This window comes from Petromyzon marinus, chromosome 83 (assembly GCF_048934315.1).
Source record: "Petromyzon marinus isolate PM22_M1 ecotype Great Lakes invasive population chromosome 83, UKy_Petmar_22M1.pri1.0, whole genome shotgun sequence".
NCBI lineage: Eukaryota > Metazoa > Chordata > Hyperoartia > Petromyzontiformes > Petromyzontidae > Petromyzon > Petromyzon marinus.
In genome coordinates this window covers 1767613-1791422 of record NC_133748.1, presented here as the reverse complement: position 1 = coordinate 1791422, position 23810 = coordinate 1767613, and the positions used below count along the sequence as shown (strand labels likewise).

Here is a 23810-nt window from a genome sequence, read left to right as displayed (position 1 = left end):
TAATCCAACACGGCCACCGTAGCCTCCGCATCGCCTTTAACACGTGCTGAAAAAAATTAAACAAACAATAATAATCTCGTCTAGTATTAATTTCTAAAAAAAGGGTGCATGAATTATGTTAATTGCACGTTATTATGATGATTATGGTAATGAGGAGGGGGGTGGAGCGCGGCGGATGTTTATGCCCAAATATGGTCATTTGCTCGGCGCTATCAATCGCGTTTCGTTAAATCCGCCACGGCCACCGTAGTCCAAGCGTCGCCCTTTAACAAACTTCATTCGAAGCTTTTGTGGCGGGAGGAGTTACTCTTTGGTTAGTTCGGTACAGTAACGTAGAGATAAAATTAATTAAATAATATAGTACGACGTTTCATATTGCTACACAAGCAACCGTCATCAGGTAGAGCTACATTTGAGAGAGAGAGAGAGAACACGGAGACACACGGAGACACACACAGAGAGAGACACACAGAGACACAGAGAGAGGCACAGAGAGACACACAGAGACACACAGAGAGAGACACAGACACACAGAGACACAGAGAGAGAGAGACACACACACAGAGAGACACACAGAGAGACACACAGAGACACAGAGAGAGACAAAACACGGAGATACACAGAGAGAGACACAGAGAGAGAGAGAGACACAGGGAGACACACACAGACACAGAGAGAGAGACACACACACAGACACAGAGAGAGACACACACACAGAGACACAGAGAGAGACAGAGAGAGACACACAGAGAGACACACAGAGAGACACACAGAGAGAGAGACACACAGAGACACACAGAGAGACACAGACACACAGAGAGACAGAGACACAGAGAGACACAGAGAGACACACACAGAGACACAAAGAGAGAGACACACAGAGAGAGACACACAGAGAGAGACACACAGAGAGAGACACACAGAGAGAGACACACAGAGAGAGACACACAGAGAGAGACACACACACAGAGAGACACAGAGAGAGACACACACACACACACACAGAGACGCAGAGAGAGACACACACACAGAGACACACAGAGAGAGACACAGACACACAGAGACACAGAGAGAGACACACAGAGACACACAGAGAGAGACACAGACACACAGACACACAGAGAGAGACACAGAGACACAGAGAGAGACACAGACACACATAGAGAGACAGAGACACACAGAGAGAGACACAGACACACAGAGACACAGAGAGAGACACACAGAGACACACAGAGAGAGACACAGACACACAGAGACACAAAGACACAGAGAGAGACACACACAGAGACACAGAGAGACACACAGAGACACACAGAGAGAGACAAAACACGGAGACACACAGAGAGAGACACACAGAGAGACACACACAGAGAGAGACACACAGAGAGAGACACACAGAAAGACACACAGAGACACAGAGAGACACACAGAGACACAGAGAGACACACAGAGAGAGACACAGGGAGACACACACAGACAGAGAGAGAGACACACACAGACACAGAGAGAGAGACACAGAGAGAGACACAGAGACACACACACAGAGACACAAAGAGAGAGACACAGAGAGACACACAGAGAGAGACAGAGAGAGACACACAGAGAGAGACACACAGAGAGAGACACACAGAGAGAGACACACAGAGAGAGACACACAGAGAGACACACACAGAGAGAGACACAGAGAGAGACACACACACACAGAGACGCAGAGAGAGAGACACAGAGAGACAGAGACACACAGACAGAGAGAGACACGGAGACACACAGACAGACACACACAGAGAGAGAGACAGAGACACACACAGAGACACACACAGAGACACACAGAGACACAGAGACAAAGAGAGACACAGAGAGAGAGACACAGACAGACACATAGAGAGAGAGAGACACACACAGAGACACATGGAGAGAGACACATGGAGAGAGACACAGACAGAGAGACACACAGAGAGACACTCAGAGAGACACAGAGACACAGAGACACACAGAGACACACATAGACACAGAGAGAGACACACAGAGAGACACACACAGAGACAAAGAGAGACACACACAGAGACAAAGAGAGACACACAGAGAGACACACACAGAGAGAGACACAGACAGAGACACACAGACAGACACACACAGAGAGAGACACACAGAGAGACACACAGAGACAGAGAGACACACAGACAGAGACACAGAGACATACAGACAGAGAGACACACAGACAGAGAGACACACAGAGAGACAGACAGAGAGACAGACAGAGAGAGACACACAGAGACACAGAGAGAGAGACACAGAGAGACACAGAGAGACACACACAGAGACACAGAGAGAGACACACAGAGACACAGAGACACACAGACACACAGACACAGAGACACACAGACAGAGAGAGACACAGACAGAGAGAGACACACACAGAGACACACAGTGTGTGCCTGTGTGTCTCTGTGTGTGTCTCTGTGTGTATCTCTCTGTGTGTGTCTCTCTCTGTGTGTGTCTGTCTCTGTATGTGTCTCTGTGTGTGTCTCTGTGTGTGTCTCTCTGTGTGTCTCTCTCTTTGTGTCTCTCTGTGTGTCTCTCTGTGTCTCTCTGTGTGTGTCTCTCTGTGTGTGTCTCTCTGTGTCTCTCTGTGTCTGTGTCTCTCTGTGTGTGTCTATGTGTCTCTCTCTGTGTGTCTTTTTGTGTGTGTCTCTGTGTGTATCTCTCTCTATGTGTCTCTCTCTGTGTGTCTGTCTTTCTGTGTCTATGTGTCTCCGTGTCTCTCTGTGTGTGTCTCTCTGTGTGTGTCTGTCTCTCTGTGTCTATGTGTCTCTGTGTGTGTGTCTCTGTGTGTGTCTCTGTGTCTCTCTGTGTGTCTCTCTGTGTGTCTCTGTGTGTGTCTGTGTCTCTCTACGTGTCTCTGTGTCTCTCTGTGTGTCTGTGTCTCTCTGTGTCTCTGTGTGTGTCTCTGTGTGTCTCTGTGTCTCTCTATGTGTCTCTGTGTGTGTGTCTCTGTGTGTCTCTCTGTGTGTGTCTCTCTGTGTCTCTGTGTCTCTCTGTGTGTCTGTGTCTCTCTGTGTCTCTCTGTGTGTCTGTGTCTCTCTCTCTGTGTCTCTCTGTGTGTCTATGTGTCTGTGTGTCTCTGTGTGTCTCTCTGTGTCTCTCTGTGTGTCTATGTGTCTGTGTGTCTCTGTGTGTGTCTCTCTGTGTCTCTCTGTGTGTCTATGTGTCTGTGTGTCTATGTGTCTCCTGTGTCTCTGTGTGTGTCTCTCTGTGTCTCTCTGTGTGTCTATGTGTCTGTGTGTCTATGCCTCTGTGTGTCTTTCTGTGTGTCTCTGTGTCTCTCTCTGTGTCTCTCTGTCTGCGTTTTGTCTCTCAAATGTAGTTCCTGCTGATGACGGCTGCTTGTGTTGCAATCGAAACGTCGTACTCTATTATTTAACTCATTCAAATCTCGTAAAGTATTATTAAAACTTAGCACGCGCTATATTATGTTAATTACACGTTATTGTTATGATTATGCTAATGAGGTAGAATGGGGGGGCTGAACGGCTATACCCAAATATGGTCATTGTGCGTTTTTTTATTCGCCGCCATAACCACCGCCGCCAACGCGGCCACCGTAGCCAACCACCGTGTAGAGTTAACGTAACGTCGTTTTATAAAAAAATAAACCGAATCGGTAGATATTTTATGTTAATTTTATGTTAACTACATGTACATTTTTATGGGCTTGTCAATGACAGGGGAAACGGGGTCGGCGTGGATGCGCCCAAAATTTGTTTTGAAATGTGAGGCGAGCGAGCGATAACGCGTTTTTTTAATCCTCCAGCATCAGCGGCGGCGGCAGCAGCAGCAGCACGGCCACCGTAGTCCGGAAGTGGCGGCCTCCCCCATCGCTCGCCATGGCCGAGGTAACGGGGGGAGTTGTCGTGAGGCGAACTCATTCACCCTTCATTCACTCTTTCATTCACTCTCTCTCTCATTCACTCTTTCATTCATTCACTCTCTCATTCATTCACTCTCTCATTCACTTTCTCATTCACTCACTCTCTCATTCACTCTCTTATTCATTCACTCTCTCATTCACTCTTTCATTCACTCTCTTATTCACTCTCTTATTCATTCGCTCATTCACCCTTCATTCACTCACTCTCTCATTCACTCTCTTATTCATTCACTCTCTCATTCACTCACTCTCTCATTCACTCTTTCATTTTCTCTCGTTTTCACTCACTCTCTCATTCACTCGCTCACCCTCTCATTCACTCTCTTATTCATTCGCTCTCTCATTCACTCTCTCAATCATTCAATCACTCTTTCATTCACTCTCTCATTCACTCATTCATTCACTCTCTCATTCATTCTCTCAGTCACTCTCTCATTCACTCTCTCATTCACTCACTCACTCTCTCATTCACTCTCGTTCACTCTCTCATTCACTCTCAATCATTCATTCACTCTCTCATTCACTCTCTCATTCACTCTCAATCATTCACTCACTCTCGGTCATTCTCTTATTCATTCTCTTATTCATTCACTCTCTCATTCACTCTCTCATTCACTCACTCTCTCATTCACTCTTTCATTCATTCACTCTCTCATTCATTCACTCTCTCATTCACTCATTCACTCTCTCATTCACTCTTTCATTCACTCTCTCACTCACTCTCTCACTCTCTCATTCACTCTCGTTCACTCTCTCATTCATTCTCTCATTCACTCACTCTCTCATTCACTCACTATTTCATTCACTCTCTCATTCATTCACTCTCTCATTCACTCACTCTCATTCACTCTTTCATTCACTATCTCATTCACTCTCTCATTCACTCTCTCATTCACTCTTTCATTCACTCTTTCATTCACTCTCTCATTCACTCTCTCATTCACTCTCTCATTCACTCACTCTCACATTCACTCTCTCGGTCATTCTCTCATTCATTCTCTTATTCATTCACTCTCATTCACTCTCTTATTCATTCACTCTCTCATTCACTCTCTCATCCACTCACTCTCTCATTCACTCTCTCATTCACTCACTCAGTCACTCATTCATTCTCTCAGTCACTCTCTCATTCACTCATTCACTCTCTCATTCACTCTCTTATTCGTTCACTCTCTCATTCCCTTTTTCATTCACTCTCTCATTCATTCACTCTGTCACTCTCATTCACTCATTCATTCACTCATTCACTCTCTCATTCACTCTTTCATTCTATCTCATTCACTCTTTCATTCTATCTCATTCACTCTCTCAGTCACTCTCTCATTCACTCATTCACTCTCTCATTCACTCACTCATTCACTAATTCACTCTCTCATTCACTCTCTCATTCACTCATTCATTCACTCATTCCCTCTTTCATTCACTCTCTCATTCACTCTCTCAGTCACTCTCTCATTCACTCATTCACTCTCTCATTCACTCTCATTTCCTCTTTCATTCACTCTCTTATTCATTCACTCACTCTCTCGTTCGCTCATTCACTCTCTCATTCCCTCTTTCATTCACTCTCTCATTCACTCTCTCATTCACTCTTTCATTCACTCTCATTTACTCTCTCGCTCACTCATTCACTCTCTCTCTCTGTCTCTCCCTGTCTCCCTGTGTCTCTCTCTGTCTCCCTGTTTCTCTCTCTGTCTCTCCCTGTCTCCCTGTTTCTCTCTCTGTCTCTCCCTGTCTCCCTGTGTCTCCCTGTGTCCCCCTGTGTCTCCCTGTGTCTCCCTGTGTCTCCCTGTGTCTCTCTGTATCTCTCCCTGTCTCCCTGTGTCTCTCTGTCTCCCTGTGTCTCTCTGTGGCTCTGTCTCCCTGTGTCTCTCTGTATCTCTCCCTGTGTCTCCCTGTGTCTCTCTCTATCTCTCCCTGTCTCCCTGTGTCTCTCTGTCCGCCTGTCCCCCTGTGTCTCTGTCTCCCTGTCTCCCTCTGTCTCTCTGTCCCCCTGTCCCCCTGTCTCCCTGTGTCTCCCTGTGTCTCCCTGTGTCTCTCTGTATCTCCCCCTGTCCCCCCGTGTCTCTGTCTCAGGTGGACAGTCTGACTCGTGCCGTTCCGCCGGGACGCCTCGTGGCCAAAGCCTTCGTCCACCGTGACTACAGCCTGGGCACAGCCTGCCGCTACCACGTTCACTTCCCCAGTGAGCTCACCGGTAAGGTGAGTACACTCACCACCACCACTCACCACCACCACCACCACTCACTCACCACTCACCACCACCATCACCACTCACCACCACCACCACTCACCACCACTCACCACTCACCACCACCACTCACCACCACTCACCACCACCACCACTCACCACCACTCACCACTCACCACCACTCACCACCACTCACCACCACCACTCACCACTACCACCACCACTCACTACAGCCTGGGCACAGCCTGCCGCTACCACGTTCACTTCCCCAGTGAGCTCACCGGTAAGGTGAGTACACTCACCACCACTCACCACTCACCACCACCATCACCACCACTCACCACCACCATCACCACTCACTCACCACCATCACCACCACTCACTCACCACTCACTCACCAGTCACCACCACTCACCACCACCACCACTCACCACCACTCACCACTCACCACCACTCACCACCACTCACCACCACCACTCACCACTACCACCACCACTCACTACAGCCTGGGCACAGCCTGCCGCTACCACGTTCACTTCCCCAGTGAGCTCACCGGTAAGGTGAGTACACTCACCACCACTCACCACTCACCACCACCATCACCACCACTCACCACCACCATCACCACTCACTCACCACCATCACCACCACTCACTCACCACTCACTCACCACTCACCACCACTCACCACCACCACCACTCACCACCACTCACCACTCACCACCACTCACCACCACTCACCACCACCACTCACCACTACCACCACCACTCACTACAGCCTGGGCACAGCCTGCCGCTACCACGTTCACTTCCCCAGTGAGCTCACCGGTAAGGTGAGTACACTCACCACCACTCACCACTCACCACCACCATCACCACCACTCACCACCACCATCACCACTCACTCACCACCATCACCACCACTCACTCACCACTCACTCACCACTCACCACCACTCACCACCACCACCACTCACCACCACTCACCACTCACCACCACTCACCACCACTCACCACCACCACTCACCACTACCACCACCACTCACTACAGCCTGGGCACAGCCTGCCGCTACCACGTTCACTTCCCCAGTGAGTTCACCGGTAAGGTGAGTACACTCACCACCACTCACCACCACTCACCACCACCACTCTCCACCACTCACCACTCTCCACCACTACAATCACCACTAACCACCACCACTCACCACCACTCACTACAGCCTGGGCACAGCCTGCCGCTACCACGTTCACTTCCCCAGTGAGCTCACCGGTAAGGTGAGTACACTCACCACTCACCACCACTCACCACCACCATCACCACCACTCTCCACCACTCACCACTCTCCACCACTACCACCACTACTCACCACCACCACTCACCACCACCACTCACCACCACGACTCACCACCACTCACCACCACTCACCACTCGCCACCACCACTCACCACTCATCACCACGACTCACCACCACCACTCATCCACTCACCACCACCATCACCACGACTCACCACCACTCACCACCACTCTCCACCATCACCACCACTCACTCACCACTCACCACCACTCACCACCACCACCACCACTCACCACCACTCACCACCACTCACCACCACTCACCATCCACCACTCACCACCACTCACCACCACTCTCCACCATCACCACCACTCACTCACCACTCACCACCACTCACCACCACCACCACTCACCACCACCACTCACCACTACCACCACCACTCACTACAGCCTGGGCACAGCCTGCCGCTACCACGTTCACTTCCCCAGTGAGCTCACCGGTAAGGTGAGTACACTCACCACTCACCACCACTCACCACTCACCACCATCCACCATCCACCACCACCACCACTCACTCACTCACCACCACTCACCACCACCACTCACCACCACCACCCACCACCACCACGACTCACCACCACCACGATTCACCACCACCACCACTCACCACCACTCACCACCACTCACCACCACCACCACTCACCACCACCATCCACCACTCACCACCACTCACTACAGCCTGGGCACAGCCTGCCGCTACCACGTTCACTTCCCCAGTGAGCTCACCGGTAAGGTGAGTACACTCCTCACCACTCACCACTCACCACCACCATCACCACCATCACCACCATCACCACCACTCACCACCACGACTCACGACCACGACTCACCACCACCACGACTCACCACCACTCACCACCACTCACCACCATCCACCACTCACCACCACCACTCACCACCACTCACCACCACTCACCACTCACCACCACTCACCACCATCCACCACTCACCACTCACCACCACTCACCACCACCACTCACCACCACCACTCACCACCACTCACCACCACTCACCACCAGCACCACTCACCACCACCATCCACCACTCACCACTCACCACCACCACTCACCACCACTCACCACCACCACTCACCACCACTCACCACCACCACTCACCACCACCCACCACCACTCACCACTCACCACCACCACCACTCACCACCACCACTCACCACTCACCACCACTCACCACCACTCACCATCACCACCATCCACCACTCATCACCACCACTCCTCACCACTCACCACAACTCACCACCACTCACCACCACTCACCATCACCACGACTCACCACCACTCACCACCACTCTCCACCATCACCACCACTCACTCACCACTCACCACCACTCACCACCACCACCACCACTCACCACCACTCACCACCACTCACCACCACTCACCATCCACCACTCACCACCACTCACCACCACTCTCCACCATCACCACCACTCACTCACCACTCACCACCACTCACCACCACCACCACCACTCACCACCACCACTCACCACTACCACCACCACTCACTACAGCCTGGGCACAGCCTGCCGCTACCACGTTCACTTCCCCAGTGAGCTCACCGGTAAGGTGAGTACACTCACCACTCACCACCACTCACCACTCACCACCATCCACCATCCACCACCACCACCACTCACTCACTCACCACCACTCACCACCACCACTCACCACCACCACCCACCACCACCACGACTCACCACCACCACGATTCACCACCACCACCACTCACCACCACTCACCACCACTCACCACCACCACCACTCACCACCACCATCCACCACTCACCACCACTCACTACAGCCTGGGCACAGCCTGCCGCTACCACGTTCACTTCCCCAGTGAGCTCACCGGTAAGGTGAGTACACTCCTCACCACTCACCACTCACCACCACCATCACCACCATCACCACCATCACCACCACTCACCACCACGACTCACGACCACGACTCACCACCACCACGACTCACCACCACTCACCACCACTCACCACCATCCACCACTCACCACCACCACTCACCACCACTCACCACTCACCACCACTCACCACCATCCACCACTCACCACTCACCACCACTCACCACCACCACTCACCACCACCACTCACCACCACTCACCACCACTCACCACCAGCACCACTCACCACCACCATCCACCACTCACCACTCACCACCGCCACTCACCACCACCACTCACCACCACTCACCACCACCACTCACCACCACTCACCACCACCACTCACCACCACCCACCACCACTCACCACTCACCACCACCACCACTCACCACCACCACTCACCACTCACCACCACTCACCACCACTCACCATCACCACCATCCACCACTCATCACCACCACTCCTCACCACTCACCACAACTCACCACCACTCACCACCACTCACCACCACCACCACTCACCACCACCACTCACCACCACCACCACTCACCATCCACCACTCACCACCACCACCACTCACCACCACTCACCACCACCGCCATCCACTCACCACCACTCACCACCACCACCATCCACTCACCACCACTCACCACCACCATCCACCACTCACCACCTCTCACCACCACCACTCACCACCACCACTCACCATCCACCACTCACCACCACTCACCACCATCCACCACCACCATCCACCACTCACCACCACTCACCACCACCACTCACCACCACTCACCACCACCACTCACCACCACCACTCACCATCCACCACTCACCACCACTCACCACCATCCACCACCACCATCCACCACTCACCACCACTCACCACCACCACTCACCACCACTCACCACCACCACTCACCACCACTCACCACCACTCACCACCACCACCATCCACCACTCACCACCATCCACCAAGACCATTCACTACCACTACCGCTACTACCACTACAGCTACTACTACTGCTGCTACTACTACTACTACAGCTACTAAGGCTACTACTGCTACAGCTACTACTACTTCTACAGCTACTACTACTACAGCTACTACTACTACAGCTACTACTACTACTACAGCTACTACTACAGCTACTACTACTACAGCTACTACTACTACAGCTGCTGCTACTACTGCTACTACTACAGCTACTACTACAGCTACTACTACTACAGCTACTACTACTACTACAGCTACTACTACTACTACAGCTACTACTACTACAGCTACTACTACAGCTGCTACTACTACTACAGCTACTACTACTACTACAGCCACTACTACTACACATACTACTACTATAGCTACTACTACTACAGCTACTACTACTACAGCTACTACTACTGCTACTACTACTACTAATGCTGCTGCTACAGCTACTACTACAGCTACTACTACTACAGCTACTACTACTACAGCTACTACTACAGCAGCTAATACTACTACAGCTACTACTACTAATGCTACTACTACTACAGCTACTACTACTAATGCTACTACAACTACAGCTACTACTACTACAGCTACTACTACAGCTACTACTACAGCTACTACTACTACTAGACCTACTACTACAGCTACTACTACAGCTACTACTACTAATGCTTCTGCTACAGCTACTACTACTACTACACCTACTACTACAGCTACTACTACTACTACAGCTGCTACTACTACAGCTACTACTACAGCTACTGCTACTACTACTACAACTGCTACTACTACAGCTACTACTACAGCTACTAATGCTACTACTACAGCTACTACTACTACAGCTACTACTACTACAGCTACTACTACTACAGCTACTACTACTACAGCTACTACTACTACTACAGCTACTACTACTACTACAGCTACTACTACAGCTACTAATGCTTCTGCTGCTACTGCTGCTACTACTACTACAGCTACTACTACAGCTACTACTACTACAGCTACTACTACAGCTACTACTACTGCTGCTACTACTGCTGCTGCTACTACAGTTACTACTACAGCTACTAATGCTACTGCTACTACTGCTACTACTACTGCTGCTACTACTACTGCTGCTACTACTACTGCTGCTACAACTGCTGCTACTACTACTAATGCTACTGCTGCTACTGCTGCTGCTAATGCTACTACTACTACAGCTACTACTACTACTACTAATGCTGCTGCTACTGCTACTACTACTGCTACTACTGCTGCTACAACTACTGCTACTACTACTATTAATGCTACTACTACTACACCTACTACTACTAATGCTGCTGCTACTACTGCTACTACTACACCTACTACTACTAATGCTGCTGCTACTGCTGCTGCTACTGCTGCAGGTGGAGGCGCAGCAGTTTGAGGAAACGCTCCGGGGGCTGAACGCCCTCTTTGAGGAGGCTGAGCGGCTGGACAGCCACACGTACTTGGAGAGTTGTCTGGCGTGTCTCACAGCCTACCTCGTGTACACCTGTGTGGAGACGCACTACCAGAAGGTGGGTGGGTGGGTGGGGGGGTGGGTGGGTGGGTGGGTGAGTGGGGGGGTGGGTGGGTGAGTGGGGGGGTAGGTGGGTGAGTGGGGGGGTGGGTGGGTGAGTGGGTGAGTGAGTGGGTGAGTGGGTGGGTGAGTGAGTGAGTGAGTGGGTGAGTGAGTGAGTGGGTGGGTGGGTGAGTGAGTGGGTGAGTGAGTGACTAGGTGAGTGAGTGACTAGGTGAGTAACTGGGTGAGTGAGTGGGTAAGTGAGTGAGTGGGTGAGTGTGTGACTAGGTGAGTGACTAGGTGAGTGGGTGAGTGGGTGACTAGGTGAGTGAGTGGGTGAATGACTAGGTGAGTGACTAGGTGAGTGACTAGTTGAGTGACTAGGTGAGTGACTGAGTGAGTGAGTGACTAAGTGAGTGAGTGACTAAGTGAGTGACTAAGTGAGTGACTAGGTGAGTGAGTGAGTGACTAGGTGAGTGACTAGTTGAGTGACTAGGTGAGTGACTGAGTGAGTGAGTGACAAGGTGAGTGAGTGACTAGGTGAGTGAGTGACTAGGTGAGTGAGTGACTAGGTGAGTGAGTGACTAGGTGAGTGACTAGGTGAGTGAGTGAGTGACTAAGGGAGTGACTAGGTGAGTGACTAAGTGAGTGACTAAGTGAGTGACTAGGTGAGTGACTAAGTGAGTGACTAGGTGAGTGACTAGGTGAGTGAGTGACTAGGTGAGTGACTAGGTGGGTGGGTGAGTGTGTGAGTGTGTGAGTGGGTGAGTGGGTGAGTGAGTGACTAGGTGAGTGAGTGGGTGAGTGAGTGACTAGGTGAGTGACTAGGTGGGTGGGTGAGTGTGTGAGTGAGTGAGTGGGTGAGTGAGTGACTAGGTGAGTGAGTGGGTGAGTGAGTGACTAGGTGAGTGACTAAGTGAGTGACTAGGTGAGTGGCTAAGTGAGTGACTAGGTGAGTGATTAGGTGGGTGGGTGAGTGTGTGAGTGACTAGGTGAGTGAAAAGGTGAGTGAGTGACTAGGTGAGTGAGTGACTAGGTGACTGAGTGAGTAACTAGGTGAGTGACTAGGTGAGTGAAAAGGTGAGTGAGTGAGTGACTAGGTGAGTGACTAGGTGAGTGAGTGACTAGGTGCGTGACTAGGTGAGTGAGTGAGTGACTAGGTGAGTGACTAGTTGAGTGACTAGGTGAGTGACTAAGTGAGTGAGTGACTAAGTGAGTGACTAAGTGAGTGACTAGGTGAGTGAGTGAGTGACTAGGTGAGTGAGTGAGTGACTAGGTGAGTGAGTGAGTGACAAGGTGAGTGAGTGACTAGGTGAGTGAGTGACTAGGTGAGTGAGTGACGAGGTGAGTGACTAGGTGAGTGAGTGAGTGACTAGGTGATTGACTAGGTGAGTGACTAAGGGAGTGACTAGGTGAGTGACTAAGTGAGTGAGTGAGTGACTAGGTGAGTGACTAGGTGAGTTACTAAGTGAGTGACTAGGTGAGTGACTAGGTGAGTGACTAGGTGGGTGGGTGAGTGTGTGAGTGAGTGAGTGAGTGGGTGAGTGGGTGAATGAGTGACTAGGTGAGTGAGTGGGTGAGTGAGTGACTAGGTGAGTGACTAGGTGAGTGACTAGGTGAGTGACTAAGTGAGTGACTAGGTGAGTGGATAAGTGTAGTGACTAGGTGAGTGACTAGGTGGGTGGGTGAGTGTGTGAGTGGGTGAGTGGGTGAGTGAGTGACTAGGTGAGTGAGTGACTAGGTGAGTGAGTGACTAGGTGAGTGAGTGAGTGACTAGGTGAGTGTGTGACTAGGTGAGTGAGTGAGTGACTAGGTGAGTGACTAGGTGAGTGACTAAGTGAGTGAGTGACTAGGTGAGTGACTAGGTGAGTGACTAGGTGAGTGAAAAGGTGAGTGATTGACTTGGTGAGTGACTAGGTGAGTGAGTGACTAGGTGAGTGACTAGGTGAGTGAAAAGGTGAGTGAGTGAGTGACTAGGTGAGTGACTAGGTGAGTGAGTGACTAGGTGAGTGAGTGAGTGACTAGGTGAGTGACTAGATGAGTGACTAGGTGAGTGACTAGGTGAGTGAGTGACTAGGTGAGTGACTAGGTGAGTGACTAGGTGAGTGAGTGACTAGGTGAGTGAGTGACTAGGTGAGTGAGTGACTAGGTGAGTGACTAGGTGAGTGACTAGGTGAATGAGTGACTAGGTGAGTGACTAGGTGAGTGAGTGAGTGACTAGGTGAGTGACTAGGTGAGTGACTAGGTGAGTGACTAGGTGAGTGAGTGAGTGAGTGAGTGGCTGAGTGAGTGACTAGGTGAGTGACTAGGTGAGTGACTAGGTGAGTGAGTGACTAGGTGAGTGACTAGGTGAGTGACTAGGTGACTGAGTGAGTGACTGAGTGAGTGACTAGGTGAGTGACTAAGTGAGTGACTAGGTGAGTGAGTGAGTAACTAGGTGACTGAGTGAGTGAGTGACTAGGTGAGTGACTAAGTGAGTGACTAGGTGAGTGAGTGAGTGACTAGGTGAGTGAGTGACTAGGTGAGTGACTAGGTGAGTGACTAGGTGAGTGAGTGACTAGGTGAGTGACTAGGTGAGTGACTAGGTGAGTGAGTGACTAGGTGAGTGACTAGGTGAGTGACTAGGTGAGTGAGTGACTAGGTGAGTGAGTGACTAGGTGAGTGACTAGGTGAGTGACTAGGTGAGTGAGTGACTAGGTGAGTGACTAGGTGAGTGAGTGACTAGGTGAGTGACTAGGTGAGTGACTAGGTGAGTGACTAGGTGAGTGAGTGACTAGGTGAGTGAGTGACTAGGTGAGTGAGTGACTAGGTGAGTGACTAGGTGAGTGAGTGACTAGGTTAGTGACTAGGTGAGTGACTAGGTGAGTGAGTGAGTGAGTGACTAGGTGATTGACTAGGTGAGTGACTAGGTGAGTGACTAAGGGAGTGACTAGGTGAGTGACTAAGTGAGTGAGTGAGTGACTAGGTGAGTGACTAGGTGAGTTACTAAGTGAGTGACTAGGTGAGTGACTAGGTGAGTGACTAGGTGGGTGGGTGAGTGTGTGAGTGGGTGAGTGGGTGAATGAGTGACTAGGTGAGTGAGTGGGTGAGTGAGTGACTAGGTGAGTGACTAGGTGAGTGACTAGGTGAGTGACTAAGTGAGTGACTAGGTGAGTGGCTAAGTGAGTGACTAGGTGAGTGACTAGGTGAGTGACTAGGTGGGTGGGTGAGTGTGTGAGTGAGTGAGTGGGTGAGTGAGTGACTAGGTGAGTGAGTGACTAGGTGAGTGAGTGGGTGAGTGAGTGACTAGGTGAGTGAGTGACTAGGTGAGTGAGTGAGTGACTAGGTGAGTGTGTGACTAGGTGAGTGAGTGAGTGACTAGGTGAGTGACTAGGTGAGTGACTAAGTGAGTGAGTGACTAGGTGAGTGACTAGGTGAGTGACTAGGTGAGTGAAAAGGTGAGTGATTGACTTGGTGAGTGACTAGGTGAGTGAGTGACTAGGGGACTGAGTGAGTAACTAGGTGAGTGACTAGGTGAGTGAAAAGGTGAGTGAGTGAGTGACTAGGTGAGTGACTAGGTGAGTGAGTGACTAGGTGAGTGAGTGAGTGACTAGGTGAGTGACTAGATGAGTGACTAGGTGAGTGACTAGGTGAGTGAGTGACTAGGTGAGTGACTAGGTGAGTGACTAGGTGAGTGAGTGACTAGGTGAGTGAGTGACTAGGTGAGTGAGTGACTGAGTGAGTGACTAGGTGAGTGACTAGGTGAGTGACTAGGTGAGTGACTAGGTGAGTGACTAGGTGAGTGAGTGACTAGGTGAGTGAGTGACTAGGTGAGTGACTAGGTGAGTGACTAGGTGACTGAGTGAGTGACTAGGTGAGTGACTAGGTGAGTGACTAGGTGAGTGAGTGACTAGGTGAGTGACTAGGTGAGTGACTAGGTGACTGAGTGAGTGACTGAGTGTTTGACTAGGTGAGTGACTAAGTGAGTGACTAGGTGAGTGAGTGAGTAACTAGGTGACTGAGTGAGTGAGTGACTAGGTGAGTGACTAAGTGAGTGACTAGGTGAGTGAGTGACTAGGTGAGTGAGTGACTAGGTGAGTGACTAGGTGAGTGACTAGCTGAGTTAGTGACTAGGTGAGTGACTAGGTGAGTGACTAGGTGAGTGAGTGACTAGGTGAGTGACTAGATGAGTGACTAGGTGAGTGACTAGGTGAGTGACTAGGTGAGTGAGTGACTAGGTGAGTGAGTGACTAGGTGAGTGACTAGGTGAGTGACTAGGTGAGTGAGTGACTAGGTGAGTGACTAGGTGAGTGACTAGGTGAGTGACTAGGTGAGTGAAAAGGTGAGTGAGTGAGTGAGTGACTAGGTGAGTGACTAGGTAAGTGACTAGGTGAGTGAGTGAGTGACTAGGTGAGTGACTAGGTGAGTGACTGACTAGGTGAGTGAGTGACTAGGTGAGTGACTGACTGCATCCCCATACACCGCCCTCCCTCCCCCCGCAGGTGCTGAAGCGAGTTAGTCGCTTTGTTTGTGAGCAGAATGAGGCGGTGTACGTGCCTCGTGGACTCCACATCACGGACCCCATGGAGAGAGGCCTCAGAGTGGTATCCTGACTCACCTAGTCACTCACCTACTCACTCACCTAGTCACTCACCTAGTCACCGACTAGCGGTGTATGTGCCTCGTGGACTCCACATCACGGACCCCATGGAGAGAGGCCTCAGAGTTGTATCCTGACTCACCTAGTCACTCAGCTAGTCACTCACCTAGTCACTCACTCACCTAGTCACTCACCTAGTCACTCACCTAGTCACTCACCTAGTCACTGACTAGCGGTGTATGTGCCTCGTGGACTCCACATCACGGACCCCATGGAGAGAGGCCTCAGAGTTGTATCCTGACTCACCTAGTCACTCAGCTAGTCACTCACCTAGTCACTCACTCACCTAGTCACTCACCTAGTCACTCACCTAGTCACTCACCTAGTCACTCACCTAGTCACTGACTAGCGGTGTATGTGCCTCGTGGACTCCACATCACGGACCCCATGGAGAGAGGCCTCAGAGTGGTATCCTGACTCACCTAGTCACTCACCTAGTCACTCACCTAGTCACTCACCTAGTCACTCACTCACTCACCTAGTCACTCACCTAGTCACTCACTCACCTAGTCACTCACCTAGTCACTGACTAGCGGTGTATGTGCCTCGTGGACTCCACATCACGGACCCCATGGAGAGAGGCCTCAGAGTGGTATCCTGACTCACCTAGCCACTCAGCTAGTCACTCACCTAGTCACTCACCTAGTCACTCACCTAGTCACTCACTCACCTAGTCACTGACTAGCGGTGTACGTGCCTCGTGGACTCCACATCACGGACCCCATGGAGAGAGGCCTCAGAGTTGTATCCTGACTCACCTAGTCACTCAGCTAGTCACTCACCTAGTCACTCACTCAGCTAGTCACTCACCTAGTCACTCACCTAGTCACTCACCTAGTCACTGACTAGCGGTGTACGTGCCTCGTGGACTCCACATCACGGACCCCATGGAGAGAGGCCTCAGAGTGGTATCCTGACTCACCTAGTCACTCACCTAGTCACTCAGCTAGTCACTCACTCACTCACCTAGTCACTCACCTAGTCACTCACCTAGTCACTCACCTAGTCACTCACCTAGTCACTGACTAGCGGTGTATGTGCCTCGTGGACTCCACATCACGGACCCCATGGAGAGAGGCCTCAGAGTGGTATCCTGACTCACCTAGTCACTCACCTAGTCACTCAGCTAGTCACTCACTCACTCACCTAGTCACTCACCTAGTCACTCACCTAGTCACTCACCTAGTCACTCACCTAGTCACTCACTCACGTAGTCACTCACCTAGTCACTCACCTAGTCACTCACTCACCTAGTCACTCACCTAGTCACTCACCTAGTCACTCACCTAGTCACTCACCTAGTCACTCACCTAGTCACTGACTAGCGGTGTATGTGCCTCGTGGACTCCACATCACGGACCCCATGGAGAGAGGCCTAAGAGTTGTATCCTGACTCACCTAGTCACTCACCTAGTCACTCACCTAGTCACTCACTCACCTAGTCACTCACCTAGTCACTCACCTAGTCACTCACCTAGTCACTCACCTAGTCACTCACCTAGTCACTGACTAGCGGTGTATGTGCCTCGTGGACTCCACATCACGGACCCCATGGAGAGAGGCCTAAGAGTTGTATCCTGACTCACCTAGTCACTCACCTAGTCACTCACCTAGTCACTCACCTAGTCACTCACCTAGTCACTCACCTAGTCACTCACCTAGTCACTCACTCACGTAGTCACTCACTCACGTAGTCACTCACCTAGTCACTCACCTAGTCACTCACTCACCTAGTCACTCACCTAGTCACTCACCTAGTCACTCACCTAGTCACTGACTAGCGGTGTATGTGCCTCGTGGACTCCACATCACGGACCCCATGGAGAGAGGCCTCAGAGTTGTATCCTGACTCACCTAGTCACTCACCTAGTCACTCAACTAGTCACTCACCTAGTCACTCACTCACCTAGTCACTCACTCACTCACCTAGTCACTCACCTAGTCACTCACCTAGTCACTCACCTAGTCACTCACTCACCTAGTCACTCACCTAGTCACTCATCTAGTCACTCACCTAGTCACTCACTCACCTAGTCACTCACCTAGTCACTCAGCTAGTCACTCACCTAGTCACTCACCTAGTCACTCACCTAGTCACTCACCTAGTCACTCACTCACCTAGTCACTCACCTAGTCACTCACCTAGTCACTCACTCACCTAGTCACTCACCTAGTCACTCACCTAGTCACTCACTCACCTAGTCACTCACCTAGTCACTCATATAGTCACTCATCTAGTCACTCACCTATTCACTCACTCACCTAGTCACTCACCTAGTCACTCACTCAGCTAGTCACTCACTCAGCTAGTCACTCACCTAGTCACTCACCTAGTCACTCACTCTCCTAGTCACTCACTCACCTAGTCACTCACCTAGTCACTCACCTAGTCACTCACCTAGTCACTCACTCACCTAGTCACTCACTCACCTAGTCACTCACTCACCTAGTCACTCACCTAGTCACTCACCCAGTCACTCAGCTAGTCACTCACCTAGTCACTCACTCACCTAGTCACTCACTCACCTAGTCACTCACCTAGTCACTCACCTAGTCACTCACCTAGTCACTCACCTAGTCATTCACTCACCTAGTCACTCACCTAGTCACTCACCTAGTCACTCAGCTAGTCACTCACCTAGTCACTCACTCACCTAGTCACTCACCTAGTGACTCACCTAGTCACTCACCTAGTCACTCACCTAGTCACTCACCTAGTCACTCACCTAGTCACTCACCTAGTCACTCGGCTAGTCACTGAGCTAGTCACTCACCTAGTCACTCACCTAGTCACTCACCTAGTCACTCACCTAGTCACTCACTCACCTAGTCACTCACCTAGTCACTCACCTAGTCACTCAACTAGTCACTCACCTAGTCACTCACCTAGTCACTCACCTAGTCACTCAGCTAGTCACTCACCTATTCATTCACCTAGTCACTCACCTAGTCACTCACCTAGTCACGCAGCTAGTCACTCAGCTAGTCACTCACTCACCTAGTCACTCACCTAGTCACTCACTCACCTAGTCACTCACCTAGTCACTCAGGTAGTCACTCACCTAGTCACTCACCTAGTCACTCACCTAGTCACTCAGCTAGTCATTCACCTAGTCACTCACCTAGTCACCCACTCACCCACTCAACTAGTCACTCACCTAGTCACTCAGGTAGTCACTCACCTAGTCACTCAGGTAGTCACTCACCTAGTCACTCACTCACCTAGTCACTCAGCTAGTCACTCACCTAGTCACTCACTCACCTAGTCACTCAGCTAGTCACTCACTCACCTAGTCACTCACCTAGTCACTCACTCACCTAGTCACTCACCTAGTCACTCACCTAGTCACTCACCTAGTCACTCACCTAGTCACTCACCTAGTCACTCAGCTAGTCACTCAGCTAGTCACTCACCTAGTCACTCACCTAGTCACTCAGGTAGTCACTCACCTAGTCACTCAGGTAGTCACTCACCTAGTCACTCACCTAGTCACTCAGGTAGTCACTCACTCACTCACCTAGTCACTCACCTAGTCACTCACCTAGTCACTCAGGTAGTCACTCACCTAGTCACTCAGGTAGTCACTCACCTAGTCACTCACTCACCTAGTCACTCAGCTAGTCACTCACTCACCTAGTCACTCACCTAGTCACTCACCTAGTCACTCACCTAGTCACTGACTAGCGGTGTATGTGCCTCGTGGACTCCACATCACGGACCCCATGGAGAGAGGCCTCAGAGTTGTATCCTGACTCACCTAGTCACTCACCTAGTCACTCAACTAGTCACTCACCTAGTCACTCACTCACCTAGTCACTCACTCACTCACCTAGTCACTCACCTAGTCACTCACCTAGTCACTCACCTAGTCACTCACTCACCTAGTCACTCACCTAGTCACTCATCTAGTCACTCACCTAGTCACTCACTCACCTAGTCACTCACCTAGTCACTCAGCTAGTCACTCACCTAGTCACTCACCTAGTCACTCACCTAGTCACTCACCTAGTCACTCACTCACCTAGTCACTCACCTAGTCACTCACCTAGTCACTCACTCACCTAGTCACTCACCTAGTCACTCACCTAGTCACTCACTCACCTAGTCACTCACCTAGTCACTCATATAGTCACTCATCTAGTCACTCACCTATTCACTCACTCACCTAGTCACTCACCTAGTCACTCACTCAGCTAGTCACTCACTCAGCTAGTCACTCACCTAGTCACTCACCTAGTCACTCACTCACCTAGTCACTCACTCACCTAGTCACTCACCTAGTCACTCACCTAGTCACTCACTCACCTAGTCACTCACTCACCTAGTCACTCACTCACCTAGTCACTCACTCACCTAGTCACTCACTCACGTAGTCACTCACTCACCTAGTCACTCACTCACCTAGTCACTCACCTAGTCACTCACCCAGTCACTCAGCTAGTCACTCACCTAGTTACTCACTCACCTAGTCACTCACTCACCTAGTCACTCACCTAGTCACTCACCTAGTCACTCACCTAGTCACTCACCTAGTCATTCACTCACCTAGTCACTCACCTAGTCACTCACCTAGTCACTCAGCTAGTCACTCACCTAGTCACTCACTCACCTAGTCACTCACCTAGTGACTCACCTAGTCACTCACCTAGTCACTCACCTAGTCACTCACCTAGTCACTCACCTAGTCACTCACCTAGTCACTCGGCTAGTCACTGAGCTAGTCACTCACCTAGTCACTCACCTAGTCACTCACCTAGTCACTCACTCACCTAGTCACTCACCTAGTCACTCACCTAGTCACTCAACTAGTCACTCACCTAGTCACTCACCTAGTCACTCACCTAGTCACTCAGCTAGTCACTCACCTATTCATTCACCTAGTCACTCACCTAGTCACTCACCTAGTCACGCAGCTAGTCACTCAGCTAGTCACCCACTCACCTAGTCACTCACCTAGTCACTCACTCACCTAGTCACTCACCTAGTCACTCAGGTAGTCACTCACCTAGTCACTCACCTAGTCACTCACCTAGTCACTCAGCTAGTCACTCACCTAGTCACTCACCTAGTCACCCACTCACCCACTCAACTAGTCACTCACCTAGTCACTCAGGTAGTCACTCACCTAGTCACTCAGGTAGTCACTCACCTAGTCACTCACTCACCTAGTCACTCAGCTAGTCACTCACCTAGTCACCCACTCACCCACTCAACTAGTCACTCACCTAGTCACTCAGGTAGTCACTCACCTAGTCACTCAGGTAGTCACTCACCTAGTCACTCACTCACCTAGTCACTCACCTAGTCACTCACCTAGTCACTCACCTAGTCACTCACCTAGTCACTCAGCTAGTCACTCACCTAGTCACTCACCTAGTCACTCAGGTAGTCACTCACCTAGTCACTCAGGTAGTCACTCACCTAGTCACTCACCTAGTCACTCAGGTAGTCACTCACTCACTCACCTAGTCACTCACCTAGTCACTCACCTAGTCACTCAGGTAGTCACTCACCTAGTCACTCAGGTAGTCACTCACCTAGTCACTCACTCACCTAGTCACTCAGCTAGTCACTCACTCACCTAGTCACTCACCTAGTCACTCACCTAGTCACTCACCTAGTCACTCACCTAGTCACTCACTCACCTAGTCACTCACTCACCTAGTCACTCACCTAGTCACTCACCTAGTCACTCAGCTAGTCACTCACCTAGTCACTCACCTAGTCACTCACTCACTCACCTAGTCACTCACCTAGTCACTCACCTAGTCACTCACCTAGTCACTCACCTAGTCACTCACTCAGTCACTCACCTAGTCACTCACTCACCTAGTCACTCACCTAGTCACTCACTCACCTAGTCACTCACCTAGTCACTCACCTAGTCACTCAGCTAGTCACTCACCTAGTCACTCACCTAGTCACTCACCTAGTCACTCAGCTAGTCACTCAGCTAGTCACTCACTCACCTAGTCACTCACTGACTCACCTAGTCACTCAGCTAGTCACTCACCTAGTCACTCACCTAGTCACTCACCTAGTCACTCACCTCGTCACTCACCTAGTCACTCACCTAGTCACTCACCTAGTCACTGACTCACCTAGTCACCTAGTTACTCACCTAGTAACACACCTAGTCACTCACCTAGTCACTCACTCACCTAGTCACTCACCTAGTCACTCACCTAGTCACTGACTCACCTAGTCACTCACCTAGTTACTCACCTAGTCACTCACCAAGTCGCTCACCTAGTCACTCACTCACCTAGTCACTCACCTAGTCACTCACCTAGTCACTCACTCACTGACTCACCTAGTCACTCACTCACCTAGTCACTCACTCACCTAGTCACTCACCTAGTCACTCACCTAGTCACTGACTAGCGGTGTATGTCCCTCGTGGACTCCACATCACGGACCCCATGGAAAAAGGCCTCAGAGTTGTATCCTGACTCACCTAGTCACTCACCTAGTCACTCACCTAGTCACTCACCTAGTCACTCACCTAGTCACTCACCTAGTCACTCACCTAGTCACTCACTCACCTTGTCACTCACCTAGTCACTCACTCACCTAGTCACTCACCTAGTCACTCACCTAGTCACTCACTCACTCACCTAGTCACTCACCTAGTCACTCACTCAGTCACTCACCTAGTCACTCACTCACCTAGTCACTCACCTAGTCACTCACTCACCTAGTCACTCACCTAGTCACTCACCTAGTCACTCAGCAAGTCACTCAGCTAGTCACTCACTCACCTAGTCACTCACCTAGTCACTCACCTAGTCACCTAGTCACTCACCTAGTCACTCACCTAGTCACTCACCTAGTCACTCAGCTAGTCACTCAGCTAGTCACTCACTCACCTAGTCACTCACTGACTCACCTAGTCACTCACCTAGTCACTCACCTAGTCACTCACTCACCTAGTCACTCACTCACCTAGTCACTCACCTAGTCACTCACCTAGTCACTCACCTAGTCACTGACTCACCTAGTCACTCACCTAGTTACTCACCTAGTCACTCACCTAGTCACTCACTCACCTAGTCACTCACTCACCTAGTCACTCACCTAGTCACTCACCTAGTCACTCACCTAGTCACTGACTCACCTAGTCACTCACCTAGTTACTCACCTAGTCACTCACCTAGTCACTCACCTAGTCACTCACTCACCTAGTCACTCACCTAGTCACTCACCTAGTCACTGACTCACCTAGTCACTCACTCACCTAGTCACTCACCTAGTCACTCACCTAGT

At 50.8% G+C, this 23810-nt stretch overlaps 1 protein-coding gene and 3 long non-coding RNA genes across 12 annotated transcripts in view; 1 reads left to right on the top strand and 3 right to left on the bottom strand.

Moving 5' to 3' along the window:
* The first annotated feature begins 214 nt into the window (after positions 1-214).
* The window catches only part of LOC116957721 (golgin subfamily A member 7-like), a 30349-nt gene continuing 6753 nt past the window's right edge, over positions 215-23810 (top strand). Inside the window, exons 1-5 of one of the 2 annotated variants that reach the window (XM_032980043.2) lie at positions 215-313; positions 3812-3893; positions 6005-6130; positions 11768-11920; positions 16386-16487. In XM_032980043.2, the coding sequence (XP_032835934.1) occupies positions 3885-3893; positions 6005-6130; positions 11768-11920; positions 16386-16487 (390 nt within the window). In that variant the 5' untranslated portion in view covers positions 215-313; positions 3812-3884. Of the gene's footprint in view, positions 401-3811; positions 3894-6004; positions 6131-11767; positions 11921-16385; positions 16488-23810 lie in introns of both variants that reach the window. The other variant, XM_032980042.2, reaches the window with a different exon arrangement.
* Positions 16745-17131, bottom strand: LOC142907835 (uncharacterized). Of its 2 annotated transcripts, none has more exons than XR_012931280.1 (3): positions 17046-17131; positions 16842-17001; positions 16745-16789 (listed from the first exon to the last, which is right to left on the bottom strand). It is a non-coding gene; the product is annotated as an uncharacterized LOC142907835 (long non-coding RNA). The 2 variants fall into 2 exon arrangements; XR_012931279.1 differs by having other exon boundaries at positions 17050-17131.
* Positions 17387-19212, bottom strand: LOC142907834 (uncharacterized). 5 transcript variants are annotated; one of them, XR_012931275.1, is made up of 7 exons: positions 19158-19212; positions 18270-18397; positions 18042-18165; positions 17854-18005; positions 17766-17817; positions 17522-17657; positions 17387-17477 (listed from the first exon to the last, which is right to left on the bottom strand). It is a non-coding gene; the product is annotated as an uncharacterized LOC142907834 (long non-coding RNA). The 5 variants fall into 5 exon arrangements; XR_012931274.1 differs by lacking the exons at positions 17766-17817; positions 19158-19212 and adding an exon at positions 18586-18665 and having other exon boundaries at positions 17818-17993; positions 18042-18201; positions 18310-18397; XR_012931277.1 differs by lacking the exons at positions 17766-17817; positions 19158-19212 and adding an exon at positions 18586-18665 and having other exon boundaries at positions 17818-17993; positions 18042-18177; positions 18310-18397.
* LOC142907836 (uncharacterized) lies at positions 19829-21161 on the bottom strand. 3 transcript variants are annotated; one of them, XR_012931282.1, is made up of 3 exons: positions 21114-21161; positions 20214-20301; positions 19829-19921 (listed from the first exon to the last, which is right to left on the bottom strand). It is a non-coding gene; the product is annotated as an uncharacterized LOC142907836 (long non-coding RNA). The 3 variants fall into 3 exon arrangements; XR_012931281.1 differs by lacking the exon at positions 21114-21161 and adding an exon at positions 20490-20569; XR_012931283.1 differs by lacking the exon at positions 21114-21161 and adding an exon at positions 20398-20446 and having other exon boundaries at positions 20214-20313.